The 16,278-nt window shown below is 35.6% G+C and overlaps 2 protein-coding genes across 5 annotated transcripts in view; one reads left to right on the forward strand and one right to left on the reverse strand.

Annotated features, from left to right (window-relative positions):
• The window catches only part of TBPL1 (TATA-box binding protein like 1), a 30,150-nt gene extending 19,977 nt beyond the window's left edge, over window positions 1–10,173 (forward strand). For all 4 annotated transcript variants that reach the window (XM_017500637.2, XM_017500639.2, XM_017500638.2 and 1 more), the window contains 6 exons: window positions 3,920–4,098; window positions 5,727–5,809; window positions 5,976–6,039; window positions 7,551–7,654; window positions 7,752–7,846; window positions 9,633–10,173. In XM_017500637.2, coding sequence (XP_017356126.1) covers window positions 3,964–4,098; window positions 5,727–5,809; window positions 5,976–6,039; window positions 7,551–7,654; window positions 7,752–7,846; window positions 9,633–9,712 — 561 coding nt within the window. In that variant the 5' untranslated portion in view covers window positions 3,920–3,963 and the 3' untranslated portion in view covers window positions 9,713–10,173. The remainder of the gene's footprint in view (window positions 1–3,919; window positions 4,099–5,726; window positions 5,810–5,975; window positions 6,040–7,550; window positions 7,655–7,751; window positions 7,847–9,632) is intronic.
• A 128-nt stretch (window positions 10,174–10,301) lies between these two features.
• SLC2A12 (solute carrier family 2 member 12) overlaps window positions 10,302–16,278 on the reverse strand; it is a 69,375-nt gene continuing 63,398 nt past the window's right edge. The window contains exon 5 of the mRNA XM_017500633.2: window positions 10,302–13,981. Coding sequence (XP_017356122.1) covers window positions 13,828–13,981 — 154 coding nt within the window. The 3' untranslated portion in view covers window positions 10,302–13,827. The remainder of the gene's footprint in view (window positions 13,982–16,278) is intronic.

The following is a 16,278-nucleotide window of genomic DNA, read 5'->3' on the forward strand; positions in this document are numbered from 1 at the left end:
ACTCATAATTAGACATACAGTTTTTTTCTACTCTAATAAACATGGACCTCTGTCTATATCTGTGTAGCTTTATAATTTAAAAGCTCCATTTAGTAGTCTGTTTTATAAGACTGTACTGTACTTTATTTAACTAGTCCATTTTCATTGGATGTGCAGGTTGTTATAAATAAAATTGCAGTATATCATCTTCTTTATACTTTGCTCAGTTCAGTTATTTCTTATTGTTACCAGTTGACTGCAGTTCCGCATATATGCACATTTTAAATTATCTGAATACACATGGCCAGAGTATCTCCTATAGAAGGTTTTTGTACCAAACTATAAAAGAACACTGATTTACTCACACCTTCAACATTGTTTGATATTTGCCAATATAAGTCAGTGGAATCTTATTTTTTTAAGTTAGCATTTCCTCAATACTAGTAAATGCAAAGAACTGCTAAATAAATAACTGATTAGTCCAAGAAAAAATCGAATTTTAATATCGTTAGCATCAAGGGATAATGAAAACACATGTCCAACTTCAGTCACATCTAAGGAACTGGGTTATAATTGTCTTAAATGTTCATATAAGAAAAGACAGTTAAAAACTAAAGTATCCAACTTAATTACTTTCATGTAAGAAATTAGAAAAATAATATATTAAATCTGTGGAAGGAGGAAACAATGGACAGGGGCAAAAAATTCGGTAGAGAGGATCAGCTGATAGTTTGTTCTGTGAAGAAACCAAAGTAGAAAAGCCTTCCAGTAAGATTAACGAGAGCAATAAAAAGCAGGAATAAATGACACTAGAATGAAAAAAGGATAAGTAGGCTATAATAGACTTTAAAAGATTATTAAGACAGCCATGAAGAATCGTATGCCCAGTAAATCTTAAAATTTAGAAGAAATGGAAAAATTAGTTTAGCAAGACAGATTTAAGAAGAAAACAGAGACATGAATTATTTAAAAACTGTTAGAAATTGAATTAGTCTTTAAAAATTTATCAAACAAGAAACAGTTCCAGATAATTTTCAGGTAACGTCTTCTAACCTGTCTTCCAGAGAATTAAAAAAGAAAGAGGAAAGAAATAAACTACCTTAAATTGTCTAATGAGTCTAGTATAACCTTGATGCTCAAACCAGATGAGGACAATACAAGAAAGGAATGTCACAGGCTAATTTTACTTAATAACATAGATGTATCAATCCTAAATGAAGTATTAGCAAACCAGATCCATCATTAATATTTAAAAATCATGAATTAATTGGATTTAGGGACATAACACTGTGTATGTGTAATAAGTTTAAGAGAAATATATGAGAATGATAAAACCTCAATTGAAAGTAGAGGTTTTCTCTGGAGGGAAGATTGAGGAGGATGTGGTTTGGAGAACTGCATGGGGAAGCATCAGTTGTATTAAAATGTTTATTTTTTAAGCTGAATAGTAGGTACATAGATGTTCATTGTGTTCTTTTTGCCTTTTTGTATATCTTGAATATTTTATTTTATGCTATAGGGCCATGGTTAGCAGGCTTAATAGCTTTGTAGGTTTAAATGTCACTTTCAAATGCTATATTTTTGGTAGAGTTGCTTAAACACATTCCCTTTGGAAGCTATACAAACCAGTTTAAAAAAAAATTGTGTAATAAACCACCACGAAATATAATGAAGTATACTGTATATGCGTTTTCATGAATGTTGTGTTAAAGGACTTGTAGGAAAAAAGATTGTTAACTCTTTTGCATTCAGTGAAAATAGGTGGCTTTGAAAATAAAGTTTCAGCCTTGCTAACAGGTTTTTTTTCATGCTGAGAACTAAAAGAAATAGTTTGGAATTCTAGGTAGAGGAGAAATTTAATATAGTTCGGAGGTTGAAATGTTGGATTTCATAGCGTTCATACACCAAATAATTGAACATTTACAATGTGTCAGATACAATGTTGAGCTATGGAAATGTATAGACCTATAAAACAGTCTTTCATCTCAGGAGGCTTAATTTAGTAGGGGAAATAGGTGATTCTGACGTTTAAGTGTAGGTATATCATAGTCATAAACAATTTGGAATATATATTTCCTTTTGGGAATTAGTTTCCATCTTTCATGTAGCTGTTTTGTTGTTTTTCTTATTTTAATTTAAACAAAGTGGTGTGTGTGTATGTTTTCAAGAATAACCTAAGCCTTAGAACTACTAATATTTAGTTGGGTAGCCATCAATAAATTTTGTCATTACACTTAAAAATACAATTGATATGGTAGGCAATCAGATGCTTTGTAGAAATTGAGATTTGTCTGTCTCATTGGACTGTCATTCTAATTATATTATTGAAAAGGGATACATCTATTTAACTTTAAAAAGTAAATCTTTGGTAATATCCAGTTCTGTTCTCTTATTCTACAAGACAGATGAACTGATTGCAAGTGGGTCTTTTTTCATACTTCAAAAAATGTGCCCTTTCATGTAGGTTGCCTCTTTTTAAAAAGTAGTGACTTTTTATATCACATCTTTAATTGGAAACTTCTTATTAAAGCAATATTTTCTGAGCTTGCTTGTCAGATTACTCATATTATAAAATGTGAATACTTAGTAACTTATGATGAACTATTCTCATGAACTTATTTTTAAAATTTAAGTTGCTGAAATATTGAAAAATTAGCAATTTTGAACTAATTTCAAGGCTTCTTTTTTGCATTCACACAGATTTGCTTTACCCTTTTTTCTTGACTCAGTTTTACTAATATTGACCTTAGTTTTGTCCTCTCAGGCAGAACTCAAAATAGTAAATTCAGAATAGAGTAGAACTCAAAAGTAGTATATCTGAGTCAATTTGTTTTCACCTGTTATAAAAACAAGTCTGTCATGAAATAGTAAATTTGATAGTTTATTTGCATGAAGTTTCCTGTTACGTAGTTGCTTTCTGGTAGCTCATCCTCAAGGGATGTGCAACAGTTAGGATTAGGTTTGGCTGTATATCACAGAAATTCAACATGAGGGAAATTGATTTTTCTCTCACACTCATGAGGTCTAGAATTAAGAAGTAGGGAGATAATAAGGAGATTCACAGGGTAAGGGGCCCAGGCCGCTTCTATCTTGTTCTACCATCTTCATCCTCATTGTCTCATGCTCCAAAATTGGCTACTTGAGCTTTATCCAACCTCTAGACAGCAAGAATGAAAAAGGGCAGAAAGATAAAGGAGCCCTTGCTGACTTAGTTGGTTGCTCTAAGTAGACTTCCCGGAAGATACATAAGCATTTCATTTTATGTGTCGTTGACCAGAACACATTCAGGTGGCCAGTTGGCTATACCAGTTGTTGCTAGGGAAGCTGAAATCTGTAGTATTTTATTTCTGCCACATTGTACCCAGCTAAGTCTGGCAAACTCTTGGCAAGTAAAAGTTACTTTTTAAGGAATGAAAGGCCTGGATTTTGAAGTATATTGGATGTCATGGTAGCTTTTTTTTAAATGGCATTTTTAGTGGGGAGAAGAAGGGACATGATTTTTGTTTGTTTGTTTGTTTTGCTGAAGTCTCGCTCTGTCGCCCAGGCTGGAATGCAGTGGTGCGATCTCAGCTCACTGCAACCTCTGCCTCCCAGATTCAAACGATTCTCCTGCCTCAGCCTCCCGATTATCTGGGATTACAGACATGTACCACCATACCTGGCTAATTTTTGTATTTTTAGAAGAGACCAGGTTTCACTATGCTGGCCAGGCTGATCTCAAACTCCTAACCTCAGATGATTAACCCACCTTGGCCTCCCAAAGTGCTGAGATTACAGATGAGATGTGAGCCACCGTGCCTGGCCAGGGACATGATTTGATTCTAGTAATACTTGAAAAATAAATATAGATTCATTTTTTACATTTCAAGATTGTTTGTGAAAAGCGAATTAAGAGAACATTTAAGTTTAATGACTTTATTTTATTTGTTTTATTTCTCAGGATGTGATCTTCGTGGTGAAAAGCTAAATTTTTAAGCCACCCCAATGGATGCAGACAGTGACGTTGCATTGGACATTCTAATTACAAATGTAGTCTGTGTTTTTAGAACAAGATGCCATTTGAACTTAAGGAAGATTGCTTTGGAAGGAGCAAATGTAATTTATAAACGTGATGTTGGAGTAAGTATTTGAGTTTTGATATTTGTACTACATAAGCCTAATTTTATAGTTCTATGAGTGATACTAAAATGTATTCATTCTACAGGTAGTTTATGAGCACCTTACCATGTGCCAGTTGTCCTGGATACAGAAGTGAGCCCTGTAAAAGCAGTCCCTCATCTTGTGGAGGTGCAAGCTTTTGTACATAGTACCTGAATCAGCAAAGAACTCGTTGGTTACAGAGACATTTTATTGTTCTCTCAGTTTATTTTAACCGAAGAAAGGAACCCTTATATTCTCACATATACCCATTCAAATATTATTATATTTGAATGATGCCTTAATATATAATTGTTATATTATCATATTCTTTTTTAATTAACCAACGTAGATGGTTTTCTTTCATAACAAACTGCTGAAAATAATATGATTATAAGATATTATTAAGATAAACTGGATAGCTTGAATTTTAGTTTTTGTTAAACCTGCAATATTTTAAAGCCTGAATATTAATAATGAGCAAACCCTTAGTGTTTTGAGATTAACATTATAAAAGGTATTGAATGTCATTATAAACCAAAGATTGATGAGATGGATATACATTTTATACATTTATTATGAAAATTAAGAATGTATCTCAAGGCTCTATTTAGCTCAAACAATTAGATGCCCAGGATACCTACGTAAATTGTCATTAATTCTTAATACTAGAAACTAAGTAAAGATGTGAGTCTGCCCAGATTAATAGCTTTCTAGTTTGATAATATGGCATGTGACAGAGAACGAAGAACTTAAATGTAACAAAAATTTTAAGCAGAAACATCTGATTCATTTATATGTTAGTCAGTAAACATTTATCTCTTTCTTACATAGAATGGACTTTAACAAATATTTACATTAATGAAAAGTTGCAATGAAAATTTAAATTTGCAGGTTGTCTTGGAGCTTAGTCCTTGAACTATTTATACTCACTTTGTATTTATTTCATTGTAACCCATAGCTTTAATGCCTTCCAAAGCTAATTTATTTCTTCTCCAGCTCCAACATGTCTCCATTACTCAAGATGCCCATGTTGAACTTGAGTATGTAATAAGCATCCCAACTGTAGGATGCAATATAAAGTAGTGATGAGTACCACGAAGCAGAATAAATTAGAAGGTGATGAAGGGGTGGGTATTTCAGGGAAATGGTAAGGGAGGGCCTCTCTTCAGGAGGGGACATCTGGTAAGAGACCTGAATGAAGTGGGAATATTGAGGGGAGAATATTCCAAATGAAAGGAACAGCTACTGCAAAGCGTCTGAGGCATGAACAGATTTGGTGTGTGTGAGGAGCCATGTAAGTTCCAATCATGTGACTGGAGTGGAATGAGAGTTGAACTGTTTACGTACTTGGAGTACATTGATTTCAAGTATATAGAGTGAGATATTTCTGTACACCTTGTATTTTTAATTAATCAAATGTCTTTTTGGATTAATATGTTCTTTGTGTTCAGCATTGTACTTGATTTCAGAATGGGTGATTTGGAGAGCAGTTATTGCAGTCTTGGATAAGCTTGGAGTAGTATTTAGACATTAATATGACTGTATACAACAGAACCCTATGTGAAAAGTAATGCTTATGAGGTAATCAGATTTTTTTTCCCCCCCAGAAAGTATTAATGAAGCTTAGAAAACCTAGAATTACAGCTACAATTTGGTCCTCAGGAAAAATTATTTGCACTGGAGCAACAAGGTAAATGCTACTTGAATTTTTTATTTTTATTTTTTACTTTTTTCCTCATGGAAAGGACATTTTCCTAGATTTAACAGCAAAATTATATGTGAAGTTTGCTGTGTTCCTTAGGGTAAAACTTATTTCCTGTGTAACTGATCATCTTTTTCTTTCCTTAAAACCATAGTGAAGAAGAAGCTAAATTTGGTGCCAGACGTTTAGCCCGCAGTCTGCAGAAACTAGGTTTTCAGGTAACATTTTCAAACACTATCTAAACTACAAATATTGAAGGATTTATTTTTGTAGAATTAAAAATTGTAATAGACTCAAGAAATCACTATCCATACTATTCTTACGATTGAACTTTTTCTAGGTTTTTAATACTGCCCTTCAGCATGAAAATTAGTAGCAAAATTTGGCCATGTGGGTATTTGTAAAGGATCGTAGCTTTTTCCCTAATTCCTTTCCCATAAAGAGACTTGTTACCTCACAGGTTAATTTCCTTTTCAACTCTTTTTAAGTTTTTTCACTTCTGACATACACATACAAAATCAGTTTTGGTCATCTCAAGAATGCCGGGTCAGGATGGTAAATAGAGAACTGCAGAGGCCTGTTGACATGGACATACCAGCTGGCAGGCTCTCACGCTTGTAACGTGACTGTCACTGTCAGCCTTATCAATACGTATAATTTGATAGAGGTATACCTTTGAATAAAATAATTATGTATTATGGACTTGCTAGGTCACTTGCAAATGATAGATAAGTAAAAGATAAAGATGAGATATGGTCCCTCAAGGTGAAGGCAAGGCTGTTTGGGATTGAGACAAGTTTGTAGAAGTGGGGATGGAAAGTTGTGTTTCCCCCTGATGACTGTCTACTCAGTCCTTCTGAAGTAGAGGGTGATAGGAAGAGACTGAATGGCTGGTGCGAGCAGGGGTTGGTGCTTGAGGAGGGAGGCAGTAGAGAGTCTTGAGTTGTGCTGTGATTTGAGAATGCTGCCACTTTGTGGTTTCCTGGCTTTCTGCAACTGCTGTGTGCAAGAGTGAGCTGGAGGATAGTTAGCTCATCTAAAATTGTGATTTTAGGAGGAATGTTTGAAAAATAACGAAATGAAACAGTTGAAGATGCTGGTAGGAGTGGCTGAAGTTATTACTGTTAAGAGAGCATTATTTTCGGCCTTGGAACTTCTTTTCTTAGCATGACATTAGAAGTGTAGAGAGAAATCCCAATTAGTTAAAAACAATTTTATCACTCTATCCCCAAAAAGAAAATAAACCTCTAACTGATCTTACAGAAATACCATTTTACCTAATTGCATATGATAAAAACATCTGGCTTTTGGAGCCCAGTGTACAGTCTGTATTTACTAACATTCTAAAGTGACATCTTTTCCATTTTTACTCTAGCAGGATGACCTGGCCTTAAATTTTTTCCCTCACTATTCCTCTTTTCCTAGTAGTTTTAAGTATTTCACTTAAAGTATTAAAAAAAATTAAGCATGTAGTTAGAAAGACCCAGTCAGTTTTAATCATGCAAATACCTCAGGTTTTAATTTTTTTAATGACGTTTTTGAGCTTTTTAAAAAATTGAATTAAAGCTTTCAGTGCTACGCAACTTACAGTACTAAACATACACTTAAAATGTTTTTATCTTGTTTGCTCTTGTTTTTAAGGATTGACAATTATTAAGGATTGCCATGATGAGCAGATTTTTTTGTTTGTTTCAAAATAAATTTATTGAGTTTTACTTCTCTCCTAAAGGTAATATTTACAGATTTTAAGGTTGTTAACGTTTTGGCAGTGTGTAACATGCCATTTGAAATCCGTTTGCCAGAATTCACAAAGAACAATAGACCTCATGCCAGGTAAGTCTTTGAAGCAATTTATCTTGATAAATTACCAAATTTGAAATTACTAGTCAGGCTGTAAACACTTATATTAATTGTGGCTTTTTTTGTATAGTTACGAACCTGAACTTCATCCTGCTGTGTGCTATCGGATAAAGTCTCTAAGAGCTACATTACAGATTTTTTCGACAGGAAGTATCACGGTAACAGGTATTCTATTATATCGATACCAAACTTGTCAGTTATGGATTGAATGATACAAGATGCTCATACCAAGGTAGAAATCATGTCTGATTTGTTACTATCTGTCACTTCTGCCCTTTAGGAAGAACCAGTCTCCAGACTTTTAACACTGTAAATGTGTTTTACCTACTTTTGTACTATTTATAAATGTTACACGTATTATTTTGTGTCTGTCTTCTTTCACTCAACATTATCTTAGTGAGATTCATCTGTATTATGTTCTGTGTAGTTGTATGTAGATCATTCATTCTTAGATATGGACATTTGAATAGTTTCCAGGGTGGAGCTTTCAAAATATTCTGGTATGTGTATCCGTAGTATGATATTTTTTTTCAATTTATGATATCTTACATTTAAAATATGAGAAACTCATTTTATAAATTTCACAGAGGTTTTTACATAAGCAAAATATTAAATATAATTGATACCTGTTTGTTATATTTATCTTGCTATATCTTTTGAATCTTTATTTGGAGAAGGGGTTTCAGAAGACTAGGCATTCATGTCAAAGGGTAGCATTAGCATGCTGTGTGACTTTTTAATGGTACTATGATTATTATAAAGTGTACAGAAGCGTTGCTTGAGAGTCAGGCCCAACCTTAGGCAAAAATGAATTAAGATTTCTTTAGTGTCCTTGAGCTTTGTTGTTTCTTTCTTCAGTCCTTAGAGGAAAATAACAATTTAGTCTCTTAACAAATAAACTTTAGTTTTAACTCATCCCATGGGTTTTTCCGTCTTCCTTGGGAACTTTCAAAGCGGATTCCAAGATCCCACCTGAATCTTAAATATGGGACGGCAGAGGAGATGTCTGTTTCTTCCCTTCTTTCTGCTCTCTGTTTCTACACTTTGGAGCCTGGACATCTGAGAAGCTCCAAAGTCTATTAGTGAATCTCTGCTAAGTATACAATAAAACAATGCATATGCAAAGCTCTGTATTTACTGAGTTACTAGATATTAAAATGATAACAAACGGAAGACAATTGACCTGGTTAAGTAGTATTCATTATTTACTTACACCAGGAATATCCTGTGAAATGTTAGTAATACTGAATTGGTTCCCATGAGCAAAGCATAGCAGTGTGGGGATAAAATGAGTCAGGAAGGACCTGACCAAGACAGGATGTGGTTAGGACCTTTAGAGAGTTTACAGTGGGTAAATTTGCTAGTTTCCTGGGTCTTTCAAAAGCAGTAAGTATGTATTAATGAAGCCATTTTTATTCAAATAAATTTTATGAAAATAGTTTTCATTGTCCTTTTTGTTTCTTTTTAGCTATTTAAATGAAAGATTACATTTTTATAAAGCTGTTCGAGAATTAACATAACACATGGTCACCTCATAGCCTTCTGCTTTTTTTGTTTTCTGTTGATTCCTATAAGCTCTGAGGCTTATGACCGGATTGGTAACAAACATGTGGATACCCAGTGGTGGTGAATCTGTGGGGATTTTTAAACCACAGTAGTCCACGATAGTTTGTACGCAGTTTTTCGTATACTTTTTATTCACTCTTGTGCCCGAAAACAAAGTGAATAACCTCATTTTGTGTTTCATATGTCCTTTAATTGCCCAGAAAAAAATCTGTATTATTTTTGCCCTTATTATGACTATGTGTATAATTATATGTGTAGTGTTTTTAAAAAACAATTAACTTGATATTCTGTACTACTCGAATATTTTTAATTCTGGGAAATCAGTTTTTCCTAGTGCTCTGCTTTCCAACTCTTCTCACTCCTTTCTCCGTTGTGTTTATTACAGGGCCCAACGTAAAGGCTGTTGCTACTGCTGTGGAACAGATTTACCCATTTGTGTTTGAAAGCAGGAAAGAAATTTTATAAGTCACCACTTAATTGGTTAGAATCTCTAACTGAGCACCTTTTAAAACCTGCTGCACATTGGACTCAAAAGGAAAACTGGACCAACAGTAATTGAGGAAATAGACTCTTTTATTCATTCACGGCTACAGTGTAAGCTCCAGTCCCTTTGGATTTTATTCCAAACCTTGCTGTAATATAAAAGGAAGTTTACAAGACATGACATTGCTGCTTTTACAAAAGGACATTCTATTTATTTTCGCAGTAATTCTCATGTCCCCATAAGCAGAGCTGTCACAGTGTGCACTACCTTAGATTGTTTTATTGTTGTCATTGTTATTTTTTTTCCATTTTGAGCTAATGTGTTTTATTTGTGAATAGTCTTTTACATTTTTGTATGCTGAATATGGGCACCAAAGAACCTGTAAAAGTTATCTTTTTCAATTGAATGTGCACAAATAAAAGTTTGGAAAAATCTCTCTTCATATCCATTCTCTAACTTTTATTCCCCATTTTCTATTTTAACAAAAATTGTGTTCATACTTCTTTTTTTTTAAATTTATTCAAGCTTAAGACTTTGGCTAAAATGTGTTGGCTTCTTTTTGAAGTGCACTGTGTGTGTGTGTGTGTGTGTGTGTGTGTATGCACCACATGTGTGTAGTATCTTTTAATGCTCTGTTACCAAATAACAAATATAAATTTTTGTTCTTGAAGATTAGAAATCAAAACGTGTATATAAACTCTAGGGAACCGGAGAAGTTTATAGATAAAGGATAATGTTTTATGTTGCTAATTTAATATGATAGAAAATGTTAAATAACTTGTAAAAGTTAAGAAATTGTAGTTTTAAAAAGAGAAACCTCTTACCCACTAGATGGACATGAGAAAGAAGCTGGGATGAATGGTGCCTCATTTGGACCTTTGTTTTTCCAGAAAGACTCAACACCTGTAGTTGTAGAGAAGTGATTGAGGTTCTTTAATCTTGGGTTGGTGCTCAAGGCTATACTAAGAATCTTGTCAGAAGCTGGTATAACATTGAGCTGTTTTAACAAAAGTGCCCACAAGCCAAGCTGCTGCCTGTGTGCCACAATGTAATGATCAAATAGTCCCACTTGAATTTGAAAGCCATTTTGTGTGATATTGTCCTTCCCCTTGCTGTATCTTATTTAATGGAGTTAAAGAGTGACTATGCAGTATATGGGATTGCTACTCTTAAAGTGATAATAAATACGCATTTATGAAACAGTGTGTCTGGCTCACCCAGGAGCCCTGAAGTGGTAATACAGGATCAAGCTGTAGTTGTCCCCTGTCACTTAGATTTAGGAGTTTAGTGTAACCAACAGTAATTATACCGAGAAACAAAGCTAAGTGGAGGGTCCAATTAACTTCTCAGGAGAAACTTAATGGAGACAATATTCCAACACAATGTTCCACAAAAACTTGTATTTCCAAAATGTTTTAAAACCTTTGTGGAAAAATTGCAACATCCTAACCTCCATATATAGTATATTTTTCTTACCATATTGTAAAATCTTGAAAACCTAGCTTAGGCACTGCACTGAATAATACATAGAATTTTTATCTTTTTTCTTCTCAGTGCCTTCCCTAACCTGCTTCTCACTCCCTCCAAAGTAGAAGGCAAAGCCTAACTTACATTTTTCTTATGAAAGATTTCATTGAGATTTTTAGACTTTTTTTCCTTTTTTTTTTTTTTTAAAAAAGTGTTTATTTCCTTCATTTTAAGATTCAGTAGGCTAGCCAAAGTCATAAATATAGAGAATAAAATGACATGAAAGAGTTACAAGCTCACTGTATTAAATATTTTACATATTTCATTTAGTTTTAATTAATAGTAGTAAGGCACCTCCTGTTTTGCAATGTTCACCGAAAAAAGAAATATAGAATGGGGAAAACACACTTATATAGCCAAGGTAGAGATCCAGATGATGGAACCTTTTTAGTATTCACATGACTTGAAAACGGGGCAGATCAGTAGCTAATTGAAGTGCTTTATTTGAAGGGAGAGGGTAAAGACAGTGTGACCAGGTCTGGTTTCAGGGCTGCCGAGTGAGCTTCACCTAGCAGTGTCCATGGGTAATTTGCTAACCTTAACAAAGACAGGAAGAAGTGAGTGCTCTGATGTCTTCTGCTGGCTCTCCATAAGTACTGTAAATTTTTTTAATAAATAAAAACTGTGAATGTATATGTATAAATTGTAAGTATTTCCCCCTTTTTATTTTTGAAAATCACAAAGCTTGATTTGGTGTGGGGCTGTGGATATTGGATAAAAATTAATTTGAAGACAAAATTGTTTAGTTACAGACTCAGGGTAATAAAAGAAAAATAGAATGCTCAAGATACTGAAGTCGAGGTCACTAGTAATAAACCAAGCTAGGTTGATAAACAGTTTCCTGCCCATTTACAATGAATGGCTAAACCAAAGAATACCTAAAGCATAGATAGTGTTTGAACTATGAAACACGGAAGGAAACATGGGGAGAACACACTTTACCTTCTCTTTCCAAAAACAAAAGACAATGCATGCCCTAACTTGCATTTGAAATATGCCATGATAGAACTGAGATCTCAAATCTTTACTTTTAGCTTCCCCCTGCCAATTTTAATGCAGATAATACACTGCAGATCTAGGCCTTTTAGTCATTCTCCTGAGTCTCTGATACAGTTTTACTATCTTACATAGATTTATAGTCTCTCTGCATTGTTATAAGGGAATGTAGTATATCATATTCCCTTATATGACATTGAGACAGTTTGTTAGGAACCAGTAGGAAAATTCCAGGCTAAATGAAAAGGAGCTTTGGCTCCTAGTATTCTCTTTTCTTCAGGTTGATCATGTTTTAAAATTCTTTTCCAAGCTAGGTTGTTCATGATTTTAAGTTTTTTGTGTGTCATCCATCACTTAAACAATACTAGTAATTTAATATGTTACTACTTAAGTGGTTCAAGATTGGATTGTGGATTTTCTATCATCATACCCAAATTTTACTAGTAAGACATCTTACCAAGTCTTTAAAATCAACTGGAGAAGTAGAGAACAGCTCATCATTGTGTGGGTGAAACCCACATTGCTGGTACAGGTGGCCATCATAGAGAAGCACATAGTGAGGGAAGTGTCCTGATGTCTGAATGTCATTTATTATGTCTGCGGTCATCTGAAAGTCATCATCGATTATAACCTGTGTGCCGTAACCTGAGGTAGTGATATTCCTGAGGCGTGTGAAGAATTGCAGGACACTGTGGATGACTATACATTGTCATGAAAGCCTTACAAGGACGCCGCTTTTATAGGCTTGACTTAATAAACTTAAACCTAATTGCTTAGAGATTTGGATAAATAACCTAATGGTCTGACTCCTTTTCTAATATTTTACTAACAGCTACTTCTAAATAAACGTGGTCCCAGGATTTTAAAATTCTTTTCTATGTATTTTTTAAAAATGGAAAAAATGCTCATTTTTCTCAACGATTGCAGAATTCTTTTAATATTTTACAATATTAACATGAAATTCATAAAAGGATATTTTGCATTAAATTGTAGTTTATAATTCATAAAATAAGCTCTTTAATCTTCATACTTTTTGAACTGTAACTAGGAATTACTACTGAAATCCTCGCCGGGACCCTCCCCTAATCCAGATAGAATATACAGGCAGTTGTCCACACTGTGTGTCTTTCTTACGTGAGACCCAGCGCAAGTAGTGTCTTGGTAGGCAAAAACTGTACCCTCGTGTCCAGGCCACTTGTGTGTCTGAATAATAAAGCTGCGACTGGCCTCCGTTCATATATAGCTTAAGGCAGAGGTTGATGTCTTCGCTAGGACGTAGCCTTTTCAAAGGCTCTATGAAGAGGGTAGATTAAACCAGCCAGTAGCTTTTTTTCAACCTGATACCCTGCTCAGAATAAGAAAGAGATCACTTAGGACCTTGTACCTCATCTAACTTTTGAGGTTCCTTTTGGCGAAGAGGGGATTAAAGGCTGTCTTTATCATTTCAGAGTATCTCTTCAAAACCGGTTCCATGACACTGAAAAGAATGCACAAGAGTCACAACTATGCATTGGTCCAAAGACCCCCTCCTAAGTGTTCCGGCACTATCCACGTTCAGAAGGTGTTGAGGCCATTAGGTCTCTGAAGAAAGCTGCCTGGATTGGCCCCTACTACACAGCTTGTTACACTCCAAGAGCTGCTCCTGCGGTTTTCTTTTTTGAGGCTGCCTTGGCATTAATTCTTCTTGGTGATGACTCATAAAACAAATGTTGTTTTTCACATAGTTCCTGAAAGAGAAAGAGGCACTAATGAAAATGTCATTCTTAGTTTACAGTACATGAAAAAAAATGTGTAGGCTATTATTTTTTCAACCACTCTGGGGCTTTCATGTTTTAGCTATGCAAAATAAATACATATTTTTGTTAGGAAGCCTGCTGCATCATGAAATTCAGTATACCACAGACTTTGATCAATCTCATATAAAAGGTAACAGGGTGTCTTCTCAGAACATAATCCCAGCAGTCACTCTGTGGGGAAGGATTCCAAGGATAGTGTTACATACAGAGACCAGTGGAGGTTTCATCCCAGACCTTATTTTTTTCCATTTCTCAAAGTCCAGCAATGTGCCTATATTTATATCCCTTCTACATTAACACAGTTTTCTACAGGATTCTTCCCATCCATAAAAATATGCTATAGTATTTTACCTTTACTAAAAATAGAGGGCTGCCTTTGAACCTCCCTTTTCAAATACCTTTTTCTGTAATATAACCAATGACTTGAGAGGCCATGACGTGTAGGTGGTATGGGTTGAGTAGATCAAGACTCCTGTTTTCAAGGAGCTTACTTAACATTTTAAAGAGGAGACAAGCATATAATTTGAAGTAGTAAAAGTACTAATGAGAAAAGTAAACAGGGAAGGAGAAAAATGACTTAGTTGGGTGGGAGAGGACAGACTGTATTATACAGGTGGCATCTCTCTAAAGCAGTGGCGATGATCAGAAACTAGAATGAAGTTAGGGAGGGAACCCTGCAAAGAATTCTAGAGACCTGAGAAGTGGGGGCAGGGAGATGGATTAGTATCTGGAGGGAACTTGAGGAAGGTATTTTTTCAGGATGGGAAATACTGCAGCTCTGTGTGTGTGTGCATGATGATAATCCCATTGAAGGGGGAAATTGGTGACGCAGTCAGTGCACAAATGGAAGCATTGGCCTTTGCAACAAGGCAGAGTGTGTGGGCATAGACTTAGGTAGGATAGGAGATATTGTGACAAGAGGACAAGGTGGTCTCAATTTATTTCCTCTGAACTAAAAAGCAAAATAATTAGAGTGAAGAAGTGGGAGGGGATGCTGGAGGCTTGAGAAGAGTATTGGTGTGAAGTAATCATCTTTGAAAGTAGGAACGTCAGCTCACCAGGGTAATGTGGTATATTGCAGGGCATTCTTCAAGATCGACTTGAGATTTATGTTCCTAAGTTTAAAACAAGGCTGATAAGCATAGTCGTATGCTTGATTCAGCCACGTTTAGCTCCTTGAATGCAGGGATAAAATAAGAGTTGACTTGATCAGATAAGGTTTGCCTGAGTGATGGAGAGAGAAGAAGGTAAATAAAGGGAGAAGGGGAAGTGCAAAGAAGTGGCCTTGGTGGTGGGCCATGGAAAGTAGGTAGCAGGGTAAGGAGGGAAGGGAGAACGTGGATTTCCAGGTCCTGGTGGGGCTGAAGACTTGTTGGAGTGCCAGTACTTGAGGAGTGGGCTGGAGAGATGAGTGGTTAGAGGGTGAGTGGAATCCTTGTGAATGAAGCAGTGATTGGAAGTGAGGCTAGGGCGTGACCAACCTGTTTTTCTGCTCCCCTTCACAGCAAAACTGATGCAAGCAGTGGCCTATAACTTCTTCACTTGACTTGCGTTTTGTCCTCCAACCTCATCAGTCAGCTTCTGTCCTCTCATTCCACTGAGCCTGAGTCTGTCAAGCCTACGGCTACCTGTGTCTTTGCGTTGGCCTCCCCAGTCCCACCTTCCTACAACACTCTGGCTTTCCTCCAACCTCACTTTTGGCTTCTTTTCAGTCCCTTTTAACATTCTCTCCTTTGCTCGGTCTCTAAGGTTGGCATTAAACTGGGCCTAGCCCTGGACCTGATTCCCTTCTGTCTCTCTTCTCTGACCAGATAAGCTTATCTGACTCCATGACTTGAATACTACTTACAAGCTGATGGCCACCCACAATTGACTAACTCCTAGAGTCTCCAAATTTCAGACTTACATAGCTAACTGCCTACTACTAATGTGTCTGTTTGATGTCTAATGGACATCTCACAGTAACTCCAAATCCGAGCTCTATTCTCTCGTGAGCCCTGAAACCTAGCCTTCTTTCAGGCTTCCCCATCTCACCGTCCATCCAGTTTCTCAAGCTAAAACTTGCAGCGTCATCCTGACTACTTCATTCATTCTTTTCATCTACTCAATGCTCAGCTTCGATTATATGCCAAGGAATTGTTCCAGATGTTGGGAAGCAACAGTGAACACAATGTACAAAATTCCCTGCCTTTGTGGAATTTAAATATAGCAGGAAGAGAACAGACAGT

The sequence above is a fragment of the Cebus imitator genome, unplaced genomic scaffold (assembly GCF_001604975.1).
Source record: "Cebus imitator isolate Cc_AM_T3 unplaced genomic scaffold, Cebus_imitator-1.0 Scaffold267, whole genome shotgun sequence".
NCBI lineage: Eukaryota > Metazoa > Chordata > Mammalia > Primates > Cebidae > Cebus > Cebus imitator.